Source organism: Ochotona princeps, chromosome 12 (assembly GCF_030435755.1).
Source record: "Ochotona princeps isolate mOchPri1 chromosome 12, mOchPri1.hap1, whole genome shotgun sequence".
NCBI classification, from domain to species: Eukaryota; Metazoa; Chordata; class Mammalia; order Lagomorpha; family Ochotonidae; genus Ochotona; species Ochotona princeps.
In genome coordinates this window covers 65,664,964-65,687,956 of record NC_080843.1, presented here as the reverse complement: position 1 = coordinate 65,687,956, position 22,993 = coordinate 65,664,964, and the positions used below count along the sequence as shown (strand labels likewise).

The window sequence follows — 22,993 nt, the reverse complement described above, 5'->3', positions numbered from 1 at the left end:
AAAATAACGACAGTGATAAGCTGGAGCTGTGAGCCAGGAGGAGGCTTGCCTCTAATAGGCACGCCGAGAAAGCATTGACTCTCACAACCTACATGTTAAAGGAATTATTTAATTATTTGTTATCTAATGTTGTCTCTTTACAATATGGTTCCTTTTTTAAAGCATATTTACTACCTGGTATATATAGAAGATGATAAAGATTATGTGGTGAGTTCAGATTTTTTAAATGTTAATTGTCTTCCTTTTTTTTTTTCTTTGATTTAGAGCTCTTCAATAACACGCTAAAGAAGAAAGATGGCCACAAGAATACTACCAGAACAGGAGACAACATTGTTAACTATTGTAGTTCTGCTTGGCTGTTTGGTAAGTAAACTTGTTTCTTTCTATAAGAATGTAGCAAAAAGCAAAATCCATTTAAGTAGTACCAAAATTATTCTGCTTCTGCTTTCATGTTGTTTTTTATTTCTATCCAATTGAATTTTGTCATTTTTTTCACTTACCTAATAAATGCTACTCTCGCTCGATGTTTCTAAGAATTGTTGAAATTTATGTGAATCATAAAGTTGTATGCAGGTGTTCAAGAGAACTAAAGTTCAAGTTTAGAGATATTGTATTGATTTACAAATAAATTAAGAATTTTCACTGAACACAGTACCTAATACGACGTGGAAGGAAACGGAGACACACTGGAGTCATGGATATGGGTAGATAGAAGAAAGACTTCCTTCCCATTCATTAAGATTGGTAAAAAAAAAAAATGAATAGCTGCTGTAGGAGGGAGGCTGCAGAATTTGCCAGAGATTACCATGGAAGGGACTCTCTTGTGCTTCTTTAATAAAATACAACTGCTGTAAAAGAACCAGTCAAGAGGAGTTAGTCAAGGGAGCAGGAGCTTATCAGACCTTCAACCCCAGACAATGTCCAGTCCCAGACACTGCCTGAAGTTCTCCCACTTCCTTGCCACAGAGGTTCAACTAAGGCTTTGGTTTTCGGTAAGAAGAATGGCAGATATTCTTACAAATACCCATGCACCAAAGTGGAAGAATTTATACAGAATGCTTGGCCATTATTGTAAGCATCAGAATCAACTTCTTGTGTGTGGAGTTAGCATCAGCTAGAACAATGTCTCTGCCCTCCAGCACTTCCAAGAGTTTTTCTCCTGTCATTGAAGGAGACAAAATGCATAGTCAGTCATGGCATTCTTGCTTTAGGACACGACATTGACCAGTGTGCCTTCACCAACTCTGACATGCTGTTAACACCAACACTTTGATGAAGTACTTTACATGGGATGAGAGGATGTAAAATGAACTTGCTCTTTTTAGGTAAAATAAGAGCAAAAATCTATATTGTGGAAAATTACTTACAACCTTTGTTTTTACCAAAGTGTGGCTTTTCCAATTAAGCACTGTGCCATGAACTCAAGTCAGCTGTTAGAAGCCAGCAAAATGGCGAAGGATGGTATGCAGTACGAAGGCAAGCTCATAGTCCCAGAGCAGCACTCAGGCTTCGAAGAGCTTGCAGAGCTGGGCTGTCATCGTAGTCGTCATCATCAAGAATTCTTCTATTCTCCTAACTGTCAGAGAGCATTTGTTTGGAGAAAGTTTCTAAGTAAAGCTACATCCAGGAAGAAGTTTGAAGACCTCCCCATGAAAGCAAGATGGCAAATGTTGTAGAAGGATAATTGCACGTAATGGTGACTCCACTAATCTGCTTCATTAATGTGTTGATTCCGTCTGTTATTCTTGAATGAGTTTATGTTTCCAAGTTCAGAATTATTTAAGTAGCAAAAAGACTTTGGGATTTCCACTGAGCTGGTCTTGGCTGCATCCTGTCTAGATTAGAAAAAAAAAAGTGCTCACAAGGCATTTTCTACCTTAGATATTCAGTAAAGTGGCCAAGCAGTTCTATATTTTCTGGAATTAAAAAAAATAATCATTGATTTATTCATTTTATGAATTTTATTCAAGAAGTGGTTTTTCTCCTTAAAATGTGGCCATTGATTGTATATCTGGGTTGTTTACACTCGGGGATTATTATGCAAGCAACACTGAAGATAGTATTCTTTTGTTGCAAAAAAAGAAAAAGACCATGATCAACATACCAAAAGGTAACTGGGTGAAACCTTTTTCCTTCCAGCTGTGTACAGCAGTCTGTGAGACGGGAGATTGCAGGCAACAGGAGTTCAGGGATCGCTCCGGAAACTGCGTTCTGTGCAAACAGTGTGGGCCAGGCATGGAGCTGTCTAAGGTATGAACCGGATGGGGTGCAGCTGTCTCTTTGTACTGGTAGAACACCTGCTGTTGAAGGAGATTCTTGGAGTTCGTGATTACTGAAGTTTTGGCCACCATGATGGAGTGCTTGGTTTAGTGTGCCCTTTGGCCAAATATTTTACACAATTCCTTTTTCAATGCTTCCGGCTTGCGTGTCTGCCTAAGTGGTTCTCAACATCAAAATGTGATCAAATTGTCATTGTATCACATGATTTAGTGATTATAATATTTCTTTGAAAGAATGGAACTTCTAAGGTTTATTTGGATGATAAAAAGAATTGATGTTCTCCTAAAATTTGCAAAACAAAGCATTGATAACAAAAAATGGCAACACTACCATTTACCCGAACTTCTTCTTCTTCCTTTTTTTTTTTTTTAAATGAATGTTACTGCTGATCAAGAAAGAGACCGTAGGTGTGACTGAAGGTACAGAAAGACAGTAGTTCTTCAAACCAGGAAAATGCTTGGACATTCCTTTGACAGTGCAGGTGTTTTTACCAAGCTCACCACATGGAGTGTCTATTACTCCCCACAGCACTTTAAAAAGGCTTGTTTTAACCACGACTTGCTACTCAACTGTGTGTCTTGCCAGAATAGTTCTCAGTGTCTTGGATGTTCTTTAGGCTTTTCTTTTGGTGAGCCTGTTCAGACTCCCCATCCATTTGCCTTATTTTCTGATCCTTTGAAGACGTTACTCCTGGTGGAGATGCGATGTGTTGTTTTGTTCTAAATAAATAAGGAATCAAAGCCTTCCTGTTCAAAAAGGAAGAGTGGATATTCTTTTTATCTAAAGAGTCGAAGAGAGGTCCTTCCCCCCCACCGACCCTCATTATTTAAAGCTGAGTCTGTCACTCTTGGTTGTTTGATCAATGATCTATAAACAGCAGGAAATGCCTTCCACCAGAGGCTCCTGGCCATGCCTCGTTTTTTTCCTTTTGTCAAGTCAGCAGTGGTTTTCAGGTCCTGCACTTTCCATTTGGATTGCAACTTTCTGACTTTTGAACTCTGCGTGATACCTAGGGCATCCCAGAGATTTTTTTTTTTCCAATCTCTTTGATAGTGGTAACTTGAATTGCCAAATGAAGATTTTGCCCAGTTGAGGATAAAGGGATTTATTTTTAGCAGATCTGCTTTTATCTAAGATTAGGCAGTTAAAAATACTATTGTATCTGAGAATAAATGATACTAGAGGTCTTTTTCCAATTGTCTGAAAAATCTAACTGACACTTCTCAGGTTCCAATAGAGGAGTAAACTATCTGTAGGCTGTTGCTCTTTTATCAGCATCTTTGGAGTCCAGAGAATATACTCTTAAAATAATTTCTGGAAAATTGTTTCAGAGGTGAAGGTCTTATGAGTGCTGCTATATTCTCTTGTTTAAGTTTTAAAAACTGTTTTTCATTGACATGGGAGGCGTTTGAAAGCATTCCTCAATCCAAGCAACTAGTAAAAAGCTGAACAACTAATACATCTGTAACTCTTCCAAAAAAACGTTTTTTATATATTTTATTTGAAAGGCAGATGCACATGCGCACACACACAGAGGAAGACAGAGATCTCCCACTCACTACTTCACTCCCCAGATGCCTCCATCAGCCAGGCTGAGTCAGCACCAATGGCTGCCTCCCTGGGTCTACCTTAGCAGCCAGGTGGGACTGGAACCTAGGCACTCCGCGGTGAGATCATTGGCAGTTACTGCTGCGCCAGAATCCTATCCCTTTATCGACTCTTAGATAAGTAGAAGAGATGAGGTTACACAGAGAACTGTCCACCCAATGGAATAGAAAGGCAGATCCAGACAGAGCAGAAAATAGCAGAAACTTCCTTAGGAACCAGTAATAGGGTAGGAAAATTGAAACTGATTGACTGTCCCCTGGGACCTGGGTATGAGAAAGTCTGAGAATTCAACTGCAGCAGACCTAGAATTAGGGGGTCCCCCTGCTGCCGTGGGCCCTACCTGCAGGTGCAGTTAGGGGGTCCCCCTGCTGCCATGGGCTCTACCTGCAGGCGCTCAGCCAGGTCCTTGGAGTAAGTTATAGGGGAAGATCTGCACAGGAGGTGGGAGAAGTCACCTTGAAACACTTCTGTGTTTCTTCCCAAGAGCTGTCATCAGGAGACACCAGATCTAGATCGCTAGGGCTTGATCAGGGCTGAACTGACCTGGGGGATGGGACCACCAAGCTGCAGCCCGGTCTAGGGTGTCCTGTCCCACTGAAGTGGACTGAAAGCCTGAGAAAGACACATGAAGTCCGCAGGCCAGAGAGCACCTCACTCAGCCACGAGTTCTAATCGCAGGACTGCAAACACTTCCCCTGCCCTTAGCGCTACATCACTACAAATCTCTTTATAGCAATTCCTTTGACTGCATGCATCATGTACAACTCTTAATAACAACAAAAAATTACCAGGGAAACTAAAAGGTGCTAACTACAGTTTGAAGATACAGAGCAAGTATTGGAACCAAACAGAGCAGAGACTTGTAATCATTAGGAACTTTAAAGGAACATGATTCATGTGCCAAGCACTGTTGGGTAAAGTATGCAATGTGCAAAAATATGTATTAGTTAACATAAACAGAAAGATGGAAATCCTTAGAATTTAAAAAAAATGCTAGAGATCAAAAATGTTACAAGAGAAATGTGCTTTTTAATGGCCTCATTAGTCTGGACACAGCTGAGGAAAGAAGCTTCCATTTGGGAAACCCTCCAGAAATGAAAATCAGGAAGAGCAAAAGACTAAACAAACAAAGCAGCAAAACCCAGAACAAAACATCTGAAAAGTATGAGATAATTACAAAGAATCTAAACATACATAGTGGGAATACTAGAGGGAAATGAGATAAAGGAACCACAGAAATATTTGAAATATTGACTTCAAATTTCCCCTAAACTAATGTCGGACATCAAGCCACACAGTTCCCGGAAGCTAAGAGAATGGACACGCCCATGCCCACAAGCCACCCAAGGGCGTCAACAGAAAAGCACAGGCATTTCCTGAAAGAAGCCAGAGCAGAGATGCATGCAACCACCGGAGGGGCAGAGATAAGGGTAACATCAACTTCTCCCCCAGAAACCATACAAGAAAGGGAGAGGAGAGTGAAATATGTATGGTGTTGAGAAGAACAAAACCAGTCCAGAATTACGTATCCTGGGAACTTGTCCCTCAGCAGTGAAGAAGCAAACAAGGACGGACCGCATTTCTTTTCAGGAGACCTGCCTTGCAAAAAGTGTTTGCAGAAATTTCTTTGGGTAGAAGAAAATAATAGAGGTCAAAAATAAGGATCTACATAATGAAACAGCATACAATAGAAGAAGAACTAAAACTAAAATTAAAACTTTAATTTTCTTATTCTTAGGTGTTCTAACAATGGACTTTCAAAATAAGGAGACCAATGTATTTGGTTACTTGTGCTCACGTGCAAAGTTAGTTCAAAGAGCTCATGATAATAGAACCACAAGGCAAGTTTATTTTGGTGCAAAAAATGTTGAAGTTCTTGAAGAGTTTTTAAAAACTCTTGCCAAAGTGTAACTACATAAATGGAGAGATAGTCCATGCTCATGAATAGAAAGATACAATATTGACTAAGAAGCCCATTCTTCCCAGCCTGGCCTGTAAATTCAAGGCAATCCTAAACAAAATGATTTTTGTAGGTATTAACTGGTTCTAAAGCTTACATGTGATCCAGAAGATCTAGAAGGGCCAATGCAGTTTGGAACAAGATGAAAAATGGAAGGGTTAACATTACTTGAGGTTAAGATTTACTGTAGAGTTCCGGTAAGACATCCTGGTGTTGGCGAGTGAACAGATACAAAAATCTAAGGATCAGAATAGGGAACCGAGGGATAACTCCACATCAGTGACAAAGGAGTGAACACATCCAATGGAGAAAACATATGGTCTTCCCAGAACACTGTGTTAGAACAACTGGAAATCCACCTGCAAGAAAAAAAAATGTATCTAGATACAGATCTCCCTATAAATTAACTCGAGATGGATCACGAAGCTCCAAGTAAAATGCAAAACTATAAAATTCCTAGATAACATAGGAAGAAAATTTAGGAGACATGGTTGGGTGATAATGACTTTTTAGATATGACACCAAAACCACAATTTATGATAGAAAAGCATTGATATTCTTTTTTAAAAGATTTATTTATTTTTTATTGGAAAGGCAGATATACAAAGAGGAGGAGAGACAGAGAGAAAGATCTTCTGTCCGATGATTCACTCCCCAAGTGACCACAATGGCCGGAGCTGAACTGATTCGAAGCCAGGAGCCAGGAACTTCTAGGTCCCAAGGCTTTGGGCTGTCCTCGACTGCTTTCCCAGGCCACAGGCAGGGAGCTGGATGGGAAGCGGGGGCTGGTGGGACATGAACCAGCACCCATATGGGATCCTGGCATGTACAAGGCGAGGACTTTAACCACTATGCTATCACGCCAGGCCCAAAAGCATTGATATTCTGAACTATATTCATATAAAAGGTTTGAATCTGCAGAAGACAATATTCATGAATGAAGAGACAGGCCATATAGACTGAGAGAAAATATTTGCAAAAGATATCTGTGTCCAGAAGATACAAAGAACTCAAACATCAGAAAATAAACAACCTGATTTTTAAAATCAAATAAAATCAGTGACTGCCTCACCAAGCAGGACACAAGAACACTGTTCCGCCTTGCATCTCAGTAGGAAAGTACCTGAATGCAACAAACCAGTAGCAATACACATCTGAAAAAATGGCCCGAGCCCAGACCCTGACAGCACCGGAAGCTGTGAGGGGTATGGTGTAACAGGAGCTCCCGTTCATGGCTGGTGGGAAAATAAATTCTTACTTTACCACTTGACAACTTGGTGACTTCTTACAAACCTGAACACAGGGCCCAGCATGTTAACCTAGTGGCTAAATTCTTGTCTTGCATGCGCCAGGATCCCATGAGACCCAGAGGAAACTCCTGGCTTCAGATTGGTTCAGCTCCAGCTGTTGCGGCCACTTAGGGAGTGAACCAGCAGACAGAAGGTCTTGCTCTATTTCTCCTTCTCTGTAAATCTACCTTTCTGATAAAATTAAATGAACCTTTTTAAAAAACCTGAACATACTCTTTACCATTCAACCTCGTCATGGGGCTCCTTGTTATTAACCAAACAGTTGCCAATGTGTATCCACACTATCGACACACAGACATTGACACCAACTGTGTTCACCATTGCCAAGTCTTGGAAACAACCCAGACATCCTTCAGGAGATGAGCGGATAAACAAACCTTGGCACATGCAGACAATTATAGACTATTCAGCATGAAAGGGAAGTGAGGGAGCCACCGAAAGACACAGAATAACATTACATTCATACTACTGAGCAAAGAAGTCCATCTGAGAAGGCCATGTTTGGTAGCATTCCAGCTATAGAACATTCTGGAACAACCCAAAGTGTGCAGATCCTAAAGAAGCGGTGGTTGCCAAGGGCTGGCCAGGAGCAGAGAGGGGCTGAAGGGGAGTGAAGTGCTGTGGGTATACAGTACTGTGGGGGGAGCCCGAGTCATGAGGTATTTGTTCTTGCCTGTGGATGTACAGTCCCTCCGAGACTGCGTCCCGATGCCCGTGATGGCCTCTGAAGGCACTGGGGTCGAGTTTGCGGATTCTAATGTGAGTTCCTCACTGCCACAGGGATGAGGCCGTGTGTTGGAGTAGGGCAGGAGTATGTGGGGTATCTTTGTGGCTGCCTCTCAATGGGAACCTTAAACTGCTCTTAAAAGAAACTAAGTTTTTAGAAAAAGAAAAGCACCCTTCTTCTGAGAACATTGTCTGATAACATTTTTGCGTTTCATAACCTCACAGATACACAGAAGAGCTATTGTTCTCCAGGCGGTAGTTTTTTTCCAGAAAATGAAGTAGCTGTTCATCAGCCCGATTATCCTGGAAGCACAGAGGGAACGCCTCTGAGAATTCTGTTGGTGCACACTGCCACTCACGGATGTAGCGCAGGTGGTTACTCCCGGGGGAAACAGAGCAGTCAGCATCAGATATTTTGGGGAAGAAATGCAACGTGTAAACCTAGTAATATAAAAATGAATAAATGTGCACATTAGAATATATTCTGCAAAATCTTTTACTTTGGTTTTAATCCATGGTAAATATATATATATATATAATCTCCACAGCTGAGTCTTGCTTAGAGTCCAAGAGGCAAAGGATTCCAGCACACAAATAAAAGAGTGTTTGTGTTTTCCCTTCCTAGTCCACTAATCTGGGCATGCAGCTTGAGCTTTCCGTAAGCATTGGCTTAGGGGTCAGATATTTCTAAACTATCCAGTTGTGAATTTACATTTTTTTTCAGATTGCTTTAACTTTTTTGGCAATAGCATATCTTTTAGAGGAAAGAAAATAACGTATCAATATATTTAAATCTCATAAGCCAATTGGCTCATTATTCCTTTCAGGCTTTAGCAATATACGGACTTATTCTAAACTTTTGTTAAAATTGAGAGACAATTGTCTTTGTAAATATTATGTGTGCATGTTTTTATAAATGTTTATTTTTAAATGGGATGCTAAATGCATAATTTAGAGAGGCACATTTTAATTTGTTGTAAAATAGGCTTTTCTGAAATACTCTATTTCTCTGTTGAAACTCACCATTTTGGCTGCTGTGGCATTTGAAATCTTGAGAAAACAGTAAGCAAAATCTTTTAAAAAAATTTCCTTTTATTTATTTGAAAGACAGAGTGGCAGAGAGGAAAAGACAGAAAGAAAGCGAGAGATCAACCATTTGCTGATGTAGTTGCCAGATAACCACAAGAGCTAAAGTTGGCCAGACTGAGCCAGGAGTTGGAACTCCACCTGGTCTCCCTCCTGTGTGGCAGGGATCCAAACGCTTGGGCCATCTTCCATTGCCTTCATGCTGTCAGCAGGAAGCTGGATTGGAAGCGGAGCAGCAGGGACTCAAACTAGTGTTTTGAGATTTTAAAATTAGTTACAAAAAGTGGAAAAACTGGATCAAGTGATTGTTCCCCGCATCCCTCGGAGCATTCATGTAACTTTAATATTACGCTGCTGCTGCTGCTTGGTTTGTTTCATGAAGCGTCATTTAAGAATCCTGCCCATTTTCTAATGTCAGGTGTATCTTGCTGAACAGCTTTCCCTGGGTCATGAAGTTCTCTCAATTAGAAACATGTATTTACATTTTAAAACTAAAGCCGGGAAGTGCTTTGGGTAAGCAGGTATAGTTAAACTTTCCGTCTGTGGTTTTATTACTCCTAATTATTATTTTCTTTGGAAGGCATTCAATTTTATTTCTTCTCCAAGTGTCTAGGCTTACTTCCCGTGGTTAGGTTTAGTTTATGCCCTCTAAAGCACACAGGTGGGCTCCACTGAGAGCTGCCGGTGGCGTTCCTGGACACGCACGCCATGCACGCACCGCAGCATACCTGCATGTGCGGGCCTGGGTCCCTGTCTCCTTCCTCTTCCCATCGGTTGCTAGGCAGTAAGGCTTCTCTAGGCCTGATGGCATGGTTGCTCGATGGGATCTATGCCCTCCCTTCTTCCTTTTTTTTTTTTTTAATATTTATTTATTTTTATTGGAAAGTCAGATATACAGAGAGGAGGAGAGACAGAGAGGAAGATCTGATTCACTCCCCCCAAGTGACCGTGGCAACAGCCAGAGCTAAGCTGATCCAAAGCCAGGAGCCAGGAGCTTCATCTGGGTCTCCCACGCAGGTGCAGGGTCCCAAGTCTTTGGGCCATCCTCGACTGCTTTCCCAGGTCACAAGCAGGGAGCTGGATGAGCAGCGGGGCTGCCGGGTTTAGAACCGGCACCCAAGTGGGATCCCAGCGTGCTCAAGGTGAGGACTTTAACCACTACGCTATCACTTTGGGCCCTATGCCCTCCCTTGTTTAGCCACCTTATAGAGATTATATATTTGAACATTTTTGCCCTGGATACTTTGGGTTAGTTCATCTAATGGGCATGCTTAACATTATAAAAAAGGTTCTCACTCACTTTCTCTCTCAAGTATATCTTTGTTGTTCCAGATTCTGTCAGATCTTCTGCAGACAAAATAGGTCAAATGGGTCAGTTTTTCCTATACTAAGCTAGATAGTACTATCTGTGCGGCCTTTGTCTTGGGATGCAACGGGCTGGGCCCCCCACTTAGGATGCCCACATTCCATTTGGGGCATCAGGTTTGACTGACGCTGTGCTTCCGACCCTCCTCTGCGTTAACGGGTCCTGGGAGGCGGCAGGTGCTGGCGGCAGGTGCATGGCGGCTGCCTGATGCTCCCACGGAGATGCAGATGGAATTCTAGGTTCCTGGCTTCTGCCTGGCCCAGCCCTGACTCCGGCATTCAAAAACAGAATAATGGATCCTGACAACACACACGTCCCCCAGGGCGATTGTGATGACCCCGTCCCCTTTATAGATGGGGATACTGAGAACAGAGAGGTCATCAGTTTGTCCATGGTCACCATGTGCTGAGCCACGTGGAGACTGTGATGTCTCAGCTTGGTGCTGACTTCCAATAGCAGTTTGGTGAGAAGGCCTTTGATGGTCTGCTCAGGCCACTGTGGCTGTGATGGGACAATGGGGACAGCTAGCCATCATGGCTGCCGAACTCTCCGAGGGACCAGCCAAGCCTCCCTGAGAAACCAAATTTTTAAACCTGACTTGTCATTGGTGGGCTGTAAAGGAAGCCACCTGAGGCTGTGGCCGCTGGATGGGACTGTGCGTCTCCGTAAGGACCGCGTCTGCCCTTGCATGTTCCCACCGCTTGTGGCACTGGGAACTGTCGCACTCCGCGAACTCTCCATTCCAGGCTCTGTCCTGGAAAGCCCTAAGCCTTATCTCATCCCATGTAGGTGATTTTCAGCAATTTACCTCAATAATGCCGAGCTTTCCTGCATTCTGGGACAAAGACAAGTCCAGCCACTGAGCCATTTGAGGTCCATGGAGAGGATTTTGTCTGTTGAGCTGCCTAAACGGCTCTTCCCGACTAATTGGGTCGAGTTTTTGGAAGTTTCAAAGACATGTGACTGAGAATGTGTTTCCTGTTTCAGGGTCAAACCGTTCAAAGCCCTGTGCACGCAGCTCGCAGACCAGCATCCACTGGGCATGCTGATTCTTTCAACTCGTGAAAATAAACCTAGCTTTGGGATATGTGGGAGAGGGGGATTTTTGTTTTCCCGGAGTAACCGCATTAGACTTTGAATTCTCACTGCCTAGAAGTCGGCCTGGCCCCTCCTCCTCCCCAAGTATTAACGCCAACAATGTGCTTTTAACATGATCGCCTCCCAGCAGTAAATCAGGAAACGAGTTTTTGCATGAACTACTTGAAACGGGCTGCCAGCCTCTGGCACAGCTTTCAAAGCTTTTCTAACCAATTATTGGGATGACTTTGGTTAATGTGAAAAATTAACTCTTATAAACAACAACATACTTCTCTCTCTACATGGTGCCTGTCCAGCTTTACGTTTTTTGAAGCTATTAAAAAAAAAAAAAAAAAACACAACTTTTTGCATCCTTATGAGAAAAGCCACCACAAAAAAATTAGTGAAATTTACAAGTATAAAAAATTCATTCTGGCCTTTTAATTATACTATTGCACATTTTATTTCTGTTTAATTACATCTGATCCAGTCTGAGATGCTGGGCAGATAGGAACAAGCTCTCTCTTGTAATTTTCCCTTAAAAAAAAAAAAGCTACTGCAGATGTTCATCTACTGAAGGTCGGAGGGAAGTATCTCTTCTGGTTGTTTCATTAAAGGAAATTAAAAAGCTAATTTCTCAGCCTCAGCGACATAAATCAGACTTGTCATTTCCATTTATGTGCTCTGAATTTTCTCCACACTGAATTTTCTCCATCCACATTTGAAATGTAACATTTACTTTGAAAGTTCAAAGAACCCAAGTTAATCACTTAGTTGCTGTACAAATAAATAGCATGTTGGAGCCCGGCCCGGAGAAAGCGTTTCCTGGAGCGTGGGGGTCAGGAGGCTGTCCCGTGGGGCCTGTGGTCCGTGTAGGTGGGACTTGCTTGCCTGTGTTTTTGTTAAGTGGCTGGATTTGCAGAGGGAGAAAGGGAGAAGGGGATTTGGGGACTGTTGACGTTGAGTCATTTTGCTACTGGAAACACACCAAATGTGGCTTCGAAACGCTGGGTCCAGTGACAGAAGCATCGCGGCCGCCAGCAGGGATGGACGCAGCCCAGCTGGATCCAGAACCAAGATAAAGAAGGCTGCTGGGGCGACCAGGCGCCCTGTCCTGGGCCTGCCCCTGCAGCCTGCCCGGCCAGCAAGAGTCTTCAGAAAATACTGCCTCAAAGAGTATTTGCTGGTGCATTTGTTGACTCAGTAAGCATTCATTTCTTCCTCACTGGCCTATTATATCCAGGTCCAAAGGTCAGCTCTGGAGAAGGAGGAGCATGGGGTGGGAGTAGGGGGGTCCAGTACCAAGGACTGCCCCCTCCCCTCGCACGTGATTGTTGGAAGTAAGCCACAACCCTCTAAGGGTCCTTCCATTCATCAATGCGTTATGATCTCACGCGTGTGGTTTGTTGATAAAAAAAAAGATTTCTCAGGAATTCAGGCAAGCGTTAGATATTCCCTACTAGCGCTTAAGGTGTTATGTCATAGCTTCAAAAATAAAATGCATTTCAATGCTGGAATGCATTTCCACAATTGACATTAATGGCAGAATGTGCTTCGTGCAATGCAGTGTATATCTAAAGCTAAAGCTAAGCCAGCTCTGCACTTAATATTCCCCCGTCCTCCCTGTCGGCTCCCGTATCCCTCATCCTGCCCTCATCACACACACTCTCCCTCTCTCCTTATGAAATAATGGGAGAGAGAATGCCAGTGTGACCTGGGAAGAAAATTCAGAACTGGGTGGTAAAGGAGTAACAGCCAAGCAAGTGGAAATTGTTGAGCAGACGGAAGGAAGCCAGGCCTCGGCACAGGCCTGGGCCCCCCTCCAAATACAGCATAAGCAAATGGGGTTCAAGGCCAAGGAGCAGGCTGGGGGCAATGGTTAGACGGTTTCTAAGAGGCAATATCAAAGATTCTGGGGTGAATGGGATTTCTGGTTACATCCATCAAGAGGGTTCTTGCTGAAGACATGATAGGGTGAGCAGGCCCCCACTGGGGGACAGACAGGGGTAAGGAACCCAGCCCAGGGAGAGCGAAGGGATTTATGCCAACTGGACCCCTGGGGTCTTGAGGCTAAGAGTCACTAGAAGAGTCACTCAGAGGGTCAAGATCAGAGACTTGGTCAAAGGGCTCAACTCAAACGTTATTCATTACCCTGGCTTGTTGTCTCCTTCCTTATCTGCCTGCTGTAGAAAATGGTACATCAGGGCAAATTAGCCCATTCTATACCAAAAGTTATGGGAAGGTGGGATGGAGCGGGGAGTGGGCACTTGCTACTATTTTCCTTACATCATCTGACCAGTGATGATGTAGCTGGCTAGACATATGTGGCTGCCTTTCTTGTCCCAGCACTTGAGACACGGTGACGAGGATGGCTGCAACCATGCTGTGAAAGGCTCTGCCCTCCAGCTGCCGTGGAGGACTCCCAGGATATAGTGGGTTCAGTGCAGCGCATTACCCCAAACCTACTACTAGTATTTACCTGTGTATAGAGAACAGAATGTTTGGGACCAGGGGTGGGAAGAAAAGTGCCTGGTTGATTTCTACAAACCACTTATGAGTAGTGGCTTTCCCAAATTTGCAGTGATAAAAGGAGAAGACAGAGTCTCCAGGCAGCCAGGTGATGGTTGGCAAAGGCCCCTGCTCTAAGCCACACAGCGATGCAGGATCAGAGGTGACTGGGGAGCCTTCCTGACTGATGTCTTGCCTCTTTCTTGTTTCCTAGGGGGTTATTTATTGAACGTAATAGTGAGGGTTTCAAGGCATTTTAACCACCCGGTTCTGCTGAATGAAATGAAAACATCAAAGCAGGCTTTTATATTGGGGCTAATGTAATAGTTACATGCTGTTTACGGCCTGGATTACGAACACTTAGAGTGTCTCTGTTGACAGCGCTCTAGAAATCTGACAATTGTTTAAGAAGTGTTGCTGCTGTAGCTCCAAAGCTGTTATCTACTTCCTTGGAAAAGACTTCTCTGAGCTGCTAGTTGCTTCAGGATTGGCAGTTGATTTGGCACGTAGAATTGTCACTTCATTATTCGCTGACACTACCATGAACTGCAGGCTCCATAAATGTTTAACCAGACCTGATTCTCTGTGATTATATTTGGCAATGCTAAATATTGTAAAGGAAATAGATTTCAAGTAGGATTCCCCCCAAATGGTGATTTTTCTCAGACTCCCCAGCAGTACGGGTAGTGTGTACAATGCCATGTTCTCATTCTGTAGTTTCAAAGCTTTCTCCAAGCCCTTTCCCATGAACGTTACTTTTGTCGTTGGAACACATGCATTTTAAGCAGGAATAGCCAAGCTGACCTTGAGATAAGGAAGGCAAAGTAATGACGTATCTGGAGGCTGTTCTCTTTTCTTTCTATATGTGGTTGTAGAATGGATCAAGAAGCACAGAACAAGCCCAAAACCAGCTGTGTGAGAGGGGCTTATTGTACAAAATATAATGGCATGCAGAAGGCTTTGTGGCAAAACCACACGGGCCACACAGTCAGTCCAGATAGGACTCGGGATTAAAAACTAAGCTCAAAGAACTTCCCCAGACTGAAGAATAGGTCCTCCTTCAAAAGGGGGTGAGGTCTGTGTGGCCCTGGCTCACTTGTCTTGTGGAAACTAGCAGAGGAAGGAAGTGAAGTGCTGAGAACAGGGGCCCAGGGAGAGGCGACATCAATAAGAGCCCAGTGGTGTTCTGTGTTACAGCACACTACAGCAGGTGGCTCCCCAAGGAAGGCTCAGAAAGGCTTTGGCTACCATGTAGAACTTTTAATTAACATTTTTTGGATATGTTTCACAAATATTCTTATTTAATCAAGATATTGAAGGGGATGGCATTGAGGCAAAGCAAGTTAAGCCCCAGTTTGAAATAGTGGCATCCCACAAGAGCACTGGTTTGAGTCAGGGCTGCTCCGCTTCCAATCCAGCTCCCTGCTAATACGCCTGGAGAGCATCTGAGAATGGCCCATGTGCTTGGGTCCCTGTGTGCATGTGGATGCTATAGTTCCTGGCTGCTGGCTTCAGGAGCAGTTGTAAGCATTTGGACAGTAAACCTACAAATAAAAGATCCTCTCTCCCTCTTTTCTCTCCCTCTGTCACTCTGCCTTTCTAACAACCCTTTTAAAACAATATTTTAGGCGAAAGGTACAGTTTCAAGGAAGCAAGAAAAAATTTGAGGTCTGAAGATCTTCCAATGCAGCTTTCTTAGAACTGAATCAGGAAGTGAACTTAGTGTAGACAATCCAAAAGAGCCATCATTCATTGAATGGATGCTCATTCTGTATTTCCAGGCATTCTACATCTTCCCATGTTATCAGTGGAACAACCCAGCAGGGCAAGTGTCACTTCTGGCTTTTCACAGTTGAGGAGAGTTCCCACAATGGCTTGGCCAACATGTGGCAGAACTGCTAGGCAGACGCCTATGTCTTTGGCCCCAAAATGGAAAAACACACTTTTTCTTCTCTGTCAGTCTGGCTTGGGGAAAGTGTGTGGAACGGTTCACTCTCATTTCATGGACTTGTTCTCTCTCTCTCTCTCTCTCTCTCTCCCCATCCCCCATCTCCTTTCTCTTTGCCGTGTTTCCCTAGCTTGCTCTGTTGTGTTTTAACTTGCACGTGCAGCTTCCAGTCCCAGCTGCCTGGATAGGAGCCTGCGTTTGAAGCGCTCTGCTCTTGTGTGAACTCTCTCAGGGATGCTCAGCGGGGCGGTGGTGCATGGTCCACCCCCAGAGGGTCACGTGTCCCAAGCTTTGATCCCAGCCACACTAGGAGTGGGCGGCTTTCCTGTGTGCTTTCAGGCTGCCTTTGCCTACTCCCAGCTCTCTCAGCAACCCAAGCGCTCAGCCAAAGCATGCATGTGTCGGAGTGCAGAGCTCCAGTGCCACACAGAAAAAAAGCCTCAACGCAGTGACAACGACCTGTCTGAAAAACCCAACTGGTGTCCAAGGAAATTCTTTCTAATTACTTCTTTAAGACAGGGAGTGAGCCGTTATGATGCTTGCAAGAGCTGCTTGTGTTGTGTTTTGCAGAAACCAATGTGTAGCACAGAAATCAAGTTCCAATATCTTAAACATGTGTAGTATGTGCACAATGTGAGCCCATAAGGTGCCTGCCAGGTCCCGCAGCCTAGGGGCTAGGAAGTCTGACTGGAATTCTGGATTTGACACAACCTGCGTCACTTTGCTAAGGTTTTCTTAAAATCTGAAGTTTCATCCCGACTTCCTGAGATAATGTGTGCGGATGCATTCTTACTGTTAAGCAGTGGGATCCTATGTTTGATAATGTATTCTAATTAATTTTAGGCTGTCATGAAAACATACTTGTACGGTTCTTTTTGTGATTACACGCTATAATTACATGATATGATGTGCGATCATGGATTTAGTTATTGAATTTGGAAGCGACCCTCTGTGGGTCTGAAGCGTCATTTGTTCCACTCATTCTTGGACAACAGTTGTGTGTCCTGATAGCCACGGCTAAAGAGGCTGGAGACATTCGGTGTCGCAGCGTTTTGTCTAAACGAGAATTTAGCAACCTTTCAACAAATAGGCGCAAGTTTCAGAAAATAATCCTTTGCCAAACGCGTCAAGGCAATGATTTTGAAACATATCTGTTGCGTGGGTTCAGAGGCTTGCAAGTTTCCCTGGTTCTGCCTTGATCAGTGAATGTCTGAATGTGTCACCGGCTGAGCGCCTGAACATTCACGATGGGCTTAATTAGAAAAGAAGAAAGAGCCTGAATTCTGCCAGCAGCTAACAATCATGCCACAGAAGGGGTCCTCCAGCCCTTTTGTGATTCACATGCTCGTGGCGTCTTGAATAAAGTGGATGACTAAGTATACTTATCGAAGTAAGAGAGATTATTAGCACTGGAAGACACATTTGAACTTGCTGAAAGAGCTGCCTTTGTATGCAGGAAGGCCTACACTTGGTAATTATTAGACCAGCTCTTTTCGTTTCATCCCAGTTCTCTTTCCTTTTTCACGCTTGCAAAGTCTGAATAGCTTTCTATTGCCCGTTAATCCCCACAGGAATGTGGCTTTGGCTACGGGGAGGACGCACAGTGCGTGACATGCAGGCCGCACAGGTTCAAGGAAGACTGGGGCTTCCAGAAATGCAAGCCGTGCCTGGACTGCGCGCTGGTGAACCGCTTCCAGAAGGCCAACTGCTCGGTTACCAGCGATGCCATCTGCGGGGACTGCTTGCCAGGGTGAGTCAGAGTTTCTTTCCCAACTTATTCACAGTTTCTTCCCAAACTTGCATTCACATGAGTACCAATCCCAAGTCAGAGTGGAGCGTCCCAAGCCTTTCATCTCAGCGTTTATCACTGGATTGACTGTGTCTGCCCTGTGCTATGCACTGGGAGGGGCACCAGTTGTGATCAAATGAGCAGGGCTACCAACAAAGGAAGCATCTCAGGAGAATCTATGGAATTCTGGCAAACAGATAAGTGAAAAACAAAACTGGGACAAATGGGCGGAAGAAAGAACAGGCAACGCACAGAAGAGGAACTACGTGTGCCTGACGATCTTGCGAAGACATCCACCCTCCTTAGCCATCAGTTAAATGCACATCATCCTCCTTCCTCCAACTATGGGAACAGGCACTGGCTGAGCACCTGCAGGGCCTTGCTTTAGGTGATGACAATTTGCCGGAAAACAAAGAGGCAGAGATCTGTGTGCCCCTGTGTGATTGATATCCTAGTTTTTATCATAGATAATGAGGAGATAAAGTATGCAGGAAAGACAAGGACAGTGGGAATCAGATCAGGCCCTTGGTGATGGGTAGGCGAGTAGTGGTGTTCAGTTTGGGAATGCAGGTAGACTTCATTGCAAAAGCAAGATCTGAGTGAGGACTTGAAGGAGACGGGGCCATTAGCTAAGCAGGTGCATAGAGGAAGAAAATTACAAAGAATCTCCTGGGCGAGGCCCCAAGGTGGCCATGAGAAAGAAACTGCAAGAAGTCCCAGGGAGTGGCAGGGGGAAGGCAGCGAGGAGAGGCGTGCCGGTGAGAATGGCAAGAACTGTAAGTGAACACTCTGAGCCTGGCTTCTTTGAATCCTTCACATATGCTGGACAGCAGTGTGACCCTTACTGACACACAATCTTCCGGCATTTTCTCCCATTCTGTAAGTTGTCTTAAATACAAAGATTTTCATAACTGCTTGCTTAGTTGTTGAGTCTCTGCACAACCCAGCCTGCTGCCTCACTCTCTGTTTGCAGGGCGGTATCGCTGGGTCTGGGAGATGTGCAAAGCCCAGGAGCAGGAATGCTGAGGTTCTGAATTCCTCCGAGGAGGCTGGGGGCGCTGGGCGTGGGGTGTGCTGGATACAATACACAGCTGGAAGATGCTGCCCACAGAGAGGGCATAGATGCCCATTCATAAAGTAGAGAAGCGGTACTGCGCAGGCACGAGGTAGGAAAGGAAAGATACAACAGAGGATTATAATTAGATTACGGGTGAGGCATGGAGGAGGCTGGATTACTGATCGAAGGCAGGAGAGGGAAGCCAGAACTCCTGGACCTGTGGAGACCAGGCTCACTTGCAAACGTAAAAAAACATCAGCTTCACCCCATAGCAAACAGTCACTGCTTCTGGCAGACTTCCGGTGCAGCAGCTAACGACTACTTAGGAGACTCACATCCTGCCTCAGAGAGTCTGGGTTGGAATCCTGGCTGTCCCAATTCTAGGTTCCTGCTCATTTCAGTTTTGCAGTAGGAGATGGCTCGAGTAGCTGGGTTCTTGTCATCTATCTGGGGACCTAGATTAAGTGACTGACTCCTGGCTTCCATCTGGCCCAGCACAAGCTGTTGCCGGCCCTTGGGGAGTGAACCAGTGCAGGAATCTCCTTGTCTCACTTTCTTCTACCTTTCAAAATTTAATTTAAAAAGAAAGAATTTACTGTTTAGACACCATCAGGCACTTGGCAGAGTACTTTCCACGAATATTTTTTTTCTAAATCTTTAAAACATTTATTATTATTCATTTGGAAGACAGAGTTACAGAAAGGAGGAGAAACAAGAAGAGATCTTCCCTCCACCAGTTCACTGTCCAGATGGCTATGGCTGGAACAGAGCTGGTCAAAGCCAGGACCCAGGAGCTTCTCTAGATCTTCCATGTGGATACAGGGAGCCAACAAGTTGGGCCCTCTTCCAATGCTATCCCAAGCGCATTAGCAGGGACCTGCATCAGAAATGGAGCAGCAGGCACTCAAACCGGAACCTGTATAGGATGCTGGCACTTCAGGCAGTAGATATACACACTATGCCACAGCACCAGCCCCACATGAATTTTTATATATATATACATGTATATATATATTTGAAAAACAGTCAGCGATAACAAAGTAACAAAGAGAAGAGAGAGAAACAGAGATATCTTCCCTCTGTTGATTCATGCCCCAATTGGCCTCAAAGGTCAAGGCTGTTTCAGGGCAAAGCTGAGAGCCTAAAATTCTATCCAGTTCTCCCAGATGTGTAACAGAGGACCGAGCACTTGGTATCTTCTGCTGCTTGCCCAGGCAGCCTAGCAGGGAGCTGGACTGAAGTAGCTAGGGCTCTAGTTGGTGTCATAATGTGGTATGCCAGTTTTGCAAGTGGCACTGTGCCATGACCTTTTCTAACGTTGAGAAGCTAGGCCTTATCAAGGTTTCAGATGGTTCAGGCAAGGTCACTGGGTCACATTCGGAAGGCGCTAACCAGACTCTGCCACCAGAGGACTCGGGGTCATTTGGACCTGATGTTCCGTGGGGTTTTCTTTGAGAGCAGAGTTGAAGATTGAAAGCTATGGGTCTGAAGGGAAAAGCAGGGTAGGAAACAGCCTGGTGGGTCAAGCATGATCTAGTACAGAGACCCAGAGCATAAGGAATGGAGAAAAAAACCAACTGTGTCTAGCACCAAAAAGAAATGGGAGCTGGGTCAGACTTTATCAACATGAAAAATGGCTGTGCTTCTAAGGATGCCGCCAGACATGACAAGACAGCCCCGATAATGGGAACAAACATTGGCAAATCACATATCTGAGAAGGAGCCAGCTGCTCTAGACTGTATGAAGATGCCTTACACTGCAGGACTCCCAAAACATCATCCAATGAAAAGAAAGACGTTTTACCCAAGCAGATAAACAAATGGCCAATAACATGTGGAAGATACTCTGCGTCATCACCACCAAGGAAATACAAAAGCAAATCCCAGACTAGAGACCCACAGAGGTTATACACCCGTAAAGGAAACATGCAGGTGTTGGAAAGGATGTGGGGAGCTGGGCCCTTCAGCTGCCGTGACTGAGAACGTAAAGGGGCATGCCACATTGATAAGCAGGCTGCCATTTGCTTAAAAAGACACGCATTGGGTTACCATGTGTTCCACACTTAGCTGTGTAACCAGGAGGACCTGAAACTCTTGTGCACACAAGACTGGTCCGTGAGTGTCCACAGCAGAAGTACATGGCATAGCCGGAGGTTGGTAGTTATGCTACTGTGGTTTGCATATGTCTCCTCCAGAATTCAGGTGTGATGGTCCAAGATGGGGCCTTTCAGAGGGAAATAGGACATGAGGGCTCTTCCCCTCAGGAACGGAAGTGGGCATCATCCGAAGGGAGCCAGCAGAGGGTGTTTTCCCCCTGCGGTCCTTCCACCTGCTGCCGGAGACACAGCGTTTGCCCCGCCTGGGGGATGCCGCCAGCAGGCATCGCCAGACACCAGGGGCTGGCGTCCTGATCTGGAGCCTTCCAGAGCTCTGAGAGTGACCTTTGCATCGTTTGTAAATTACCTGCCCACAGCGTTCTGTTATTGTAGCACAAAACAGACTCTGGGCTTATACACATGTCCACCAGCTACTGAATGGAAAAGCAAAATGGAGTGTGTTTGAACCATGGGATAGCACAACAGGAATGACACGTGTTACAGCATGCAGGATCCCAGAAAGCGTGCTAACTGAAAGCAGCTGTTTGTAAAAGATCGTATAGTCTGTGATTCCATTTGCATGAAATATCCACAACAGGGAGACGGAAGGTAAATGAGTGGGCTGCTCAGGGCTGGAAGAATGGGGGCGGGGAGAAACAGGTGCTACCATGGGAGCTGAAGGCTACAGGGTTCCCCATGGAGTGACCAAAAATGCGCCAAGCTTGATTGTGGCGATGGTTACACGAATGTGAACTGTACACTTGAGATGGGTAAATTGTGCAGCAAGTGACTTGTATCCTAGTATGTGCCACTGAAACTGCAGCAATGTGCTGTGATCCGAGACCTCTGTGTGACGATGATTATGAGTGTCATCCTTCAGCGTTTTGATCTTGTCCGATTCTGTGCATAGATGCGAACTGGAGATCTGACCTCGGGTTTGAGTCCTGGCTTTGCTGCTTCCTGTTGGGAGGCAAGTGGAGACAGATCAGGTCCTTGGGTCTCCACCCTCTATGGTGGAGACTGAGCCCTCGGCTCCTGGTTTCAGCCTTGCCCAACCAAGGAATGAGCAAGCAGATAAAAGATGGCTCTCTCTCTGTCTCTCTCTCTCTCTGCTTCCCCATCCTGCCTCTCTGTCTTTCAGTTAAACAACAAATAAATAATTCAAGTCAAAGCTTTATAAAAAGGGAGGGGAAAGAGAGAGTGAGGGAGGGAAGGAAGGAAGGGAGAGAAAGAGAGAAAGAAAGAAGAAAACCAGGCACTTTCTGGGCCGTTTCCAGGAGGAGCCCGAGTGGGTGTAGTGTTGGCTGTGAGAGCCAGGCTTCCTGAAGGCGGGCTGCCACTCCTGGGTCTGTGTGCTTAACCCCTTGCATCGACGGCCGAGCCCGCGGCTTCAGTTTCAACCCTGTTTGTTCATTCTCTACATAAACACTTTGATGTGGGAACATTAGAACCGAATGGACATTTGATTGATGTGTCCCAGTGTATTTATGTGATTAGCTTAGAATTACAGCCTTTCTGGGCCACCCTTAATGTGGGAGGCAGTTGATAATTGTAGAGTGACTTTTACCCAGGTCTTTCTAAAGTGGTTTAGACATACTCTTCCAGCTGGATGATGTTTCTGCGAAGCAGGCACACAGTTGAAAACTCAGGTTGAAAGAAAAGAAATGAAGTGTGCATTGCTTCCAGGAACATGGCGACAAGGTCGGGCGGGAGGGCTGCACTGTCGCTTCTGATGCCTTCTTCAGCCTCCCAGCACCAAGAGCTACTGCTACTCGGAAGTGCATGCCAGTAGGACGGCAACTCCTTCCCGGGAGCAGGAAGGGTCTCCCTTGCCCGCCGTTTGAGTGCGGAGAGCGAGTGGGGACCCCTGCTCCTAGATACGGGTCGTGACCGTCAGCCAGTTATTTACTTTTCTGACGCCCATTCTCACATGTAAGAATCCCCATCTGGCAGTCACACCAAACTGCAAAGTGTTAGAAGGGTTACCCAGGCAGCGTGTCAAGTGTCTAGCGGAGTGCTTGGGTGCACTGTCAGTGGACTACGTCACCGGCCAGGATTGCAGCGGAGCAGGTGCGAGGGCCCGCAAGGACTTGCGTGAATGCTGTTGGAGGAGGAACCGTGGGCCTTGTATGCTCTCTTCCCTTCCCTGCCCCCATCCAGCCCTCAAAAAACAGCCTGGCCC

General features: G+C 45.1%; 1 protein-coding gene across 1 annotated transcript in view; it reads left to right on the top strand.

Moving 5' to 3' along the window:
* Positions 1 to 267: 267 nt before the first annotated feature.
* TNFRSF19 (TNF receptor superfamily member 19) overlaps positions 268 to 22,993 on the top strand; it is a 71,303-nt gene continuing 48,577 nt past the window's right edge. The window contains exons 1-3 of the mRNA XM_012926745.2: positions 268 to 363; positions 2,140 to 2,250; positions 17,441 to 17,619. Of these exons, the coding sequence (XP_012782199.2) occupies positions 295 to 363; positions 2,140 to 2,250; positions 17,441 to 17,619 (359 nt within the window). The 5' untranslated portion in view covers positions 268 to 294. The remainder of the gene's footprint in view (positions 364 to 2,139; positions 2,251 to 17,440; positions 17,620 to 22,993) is intronic.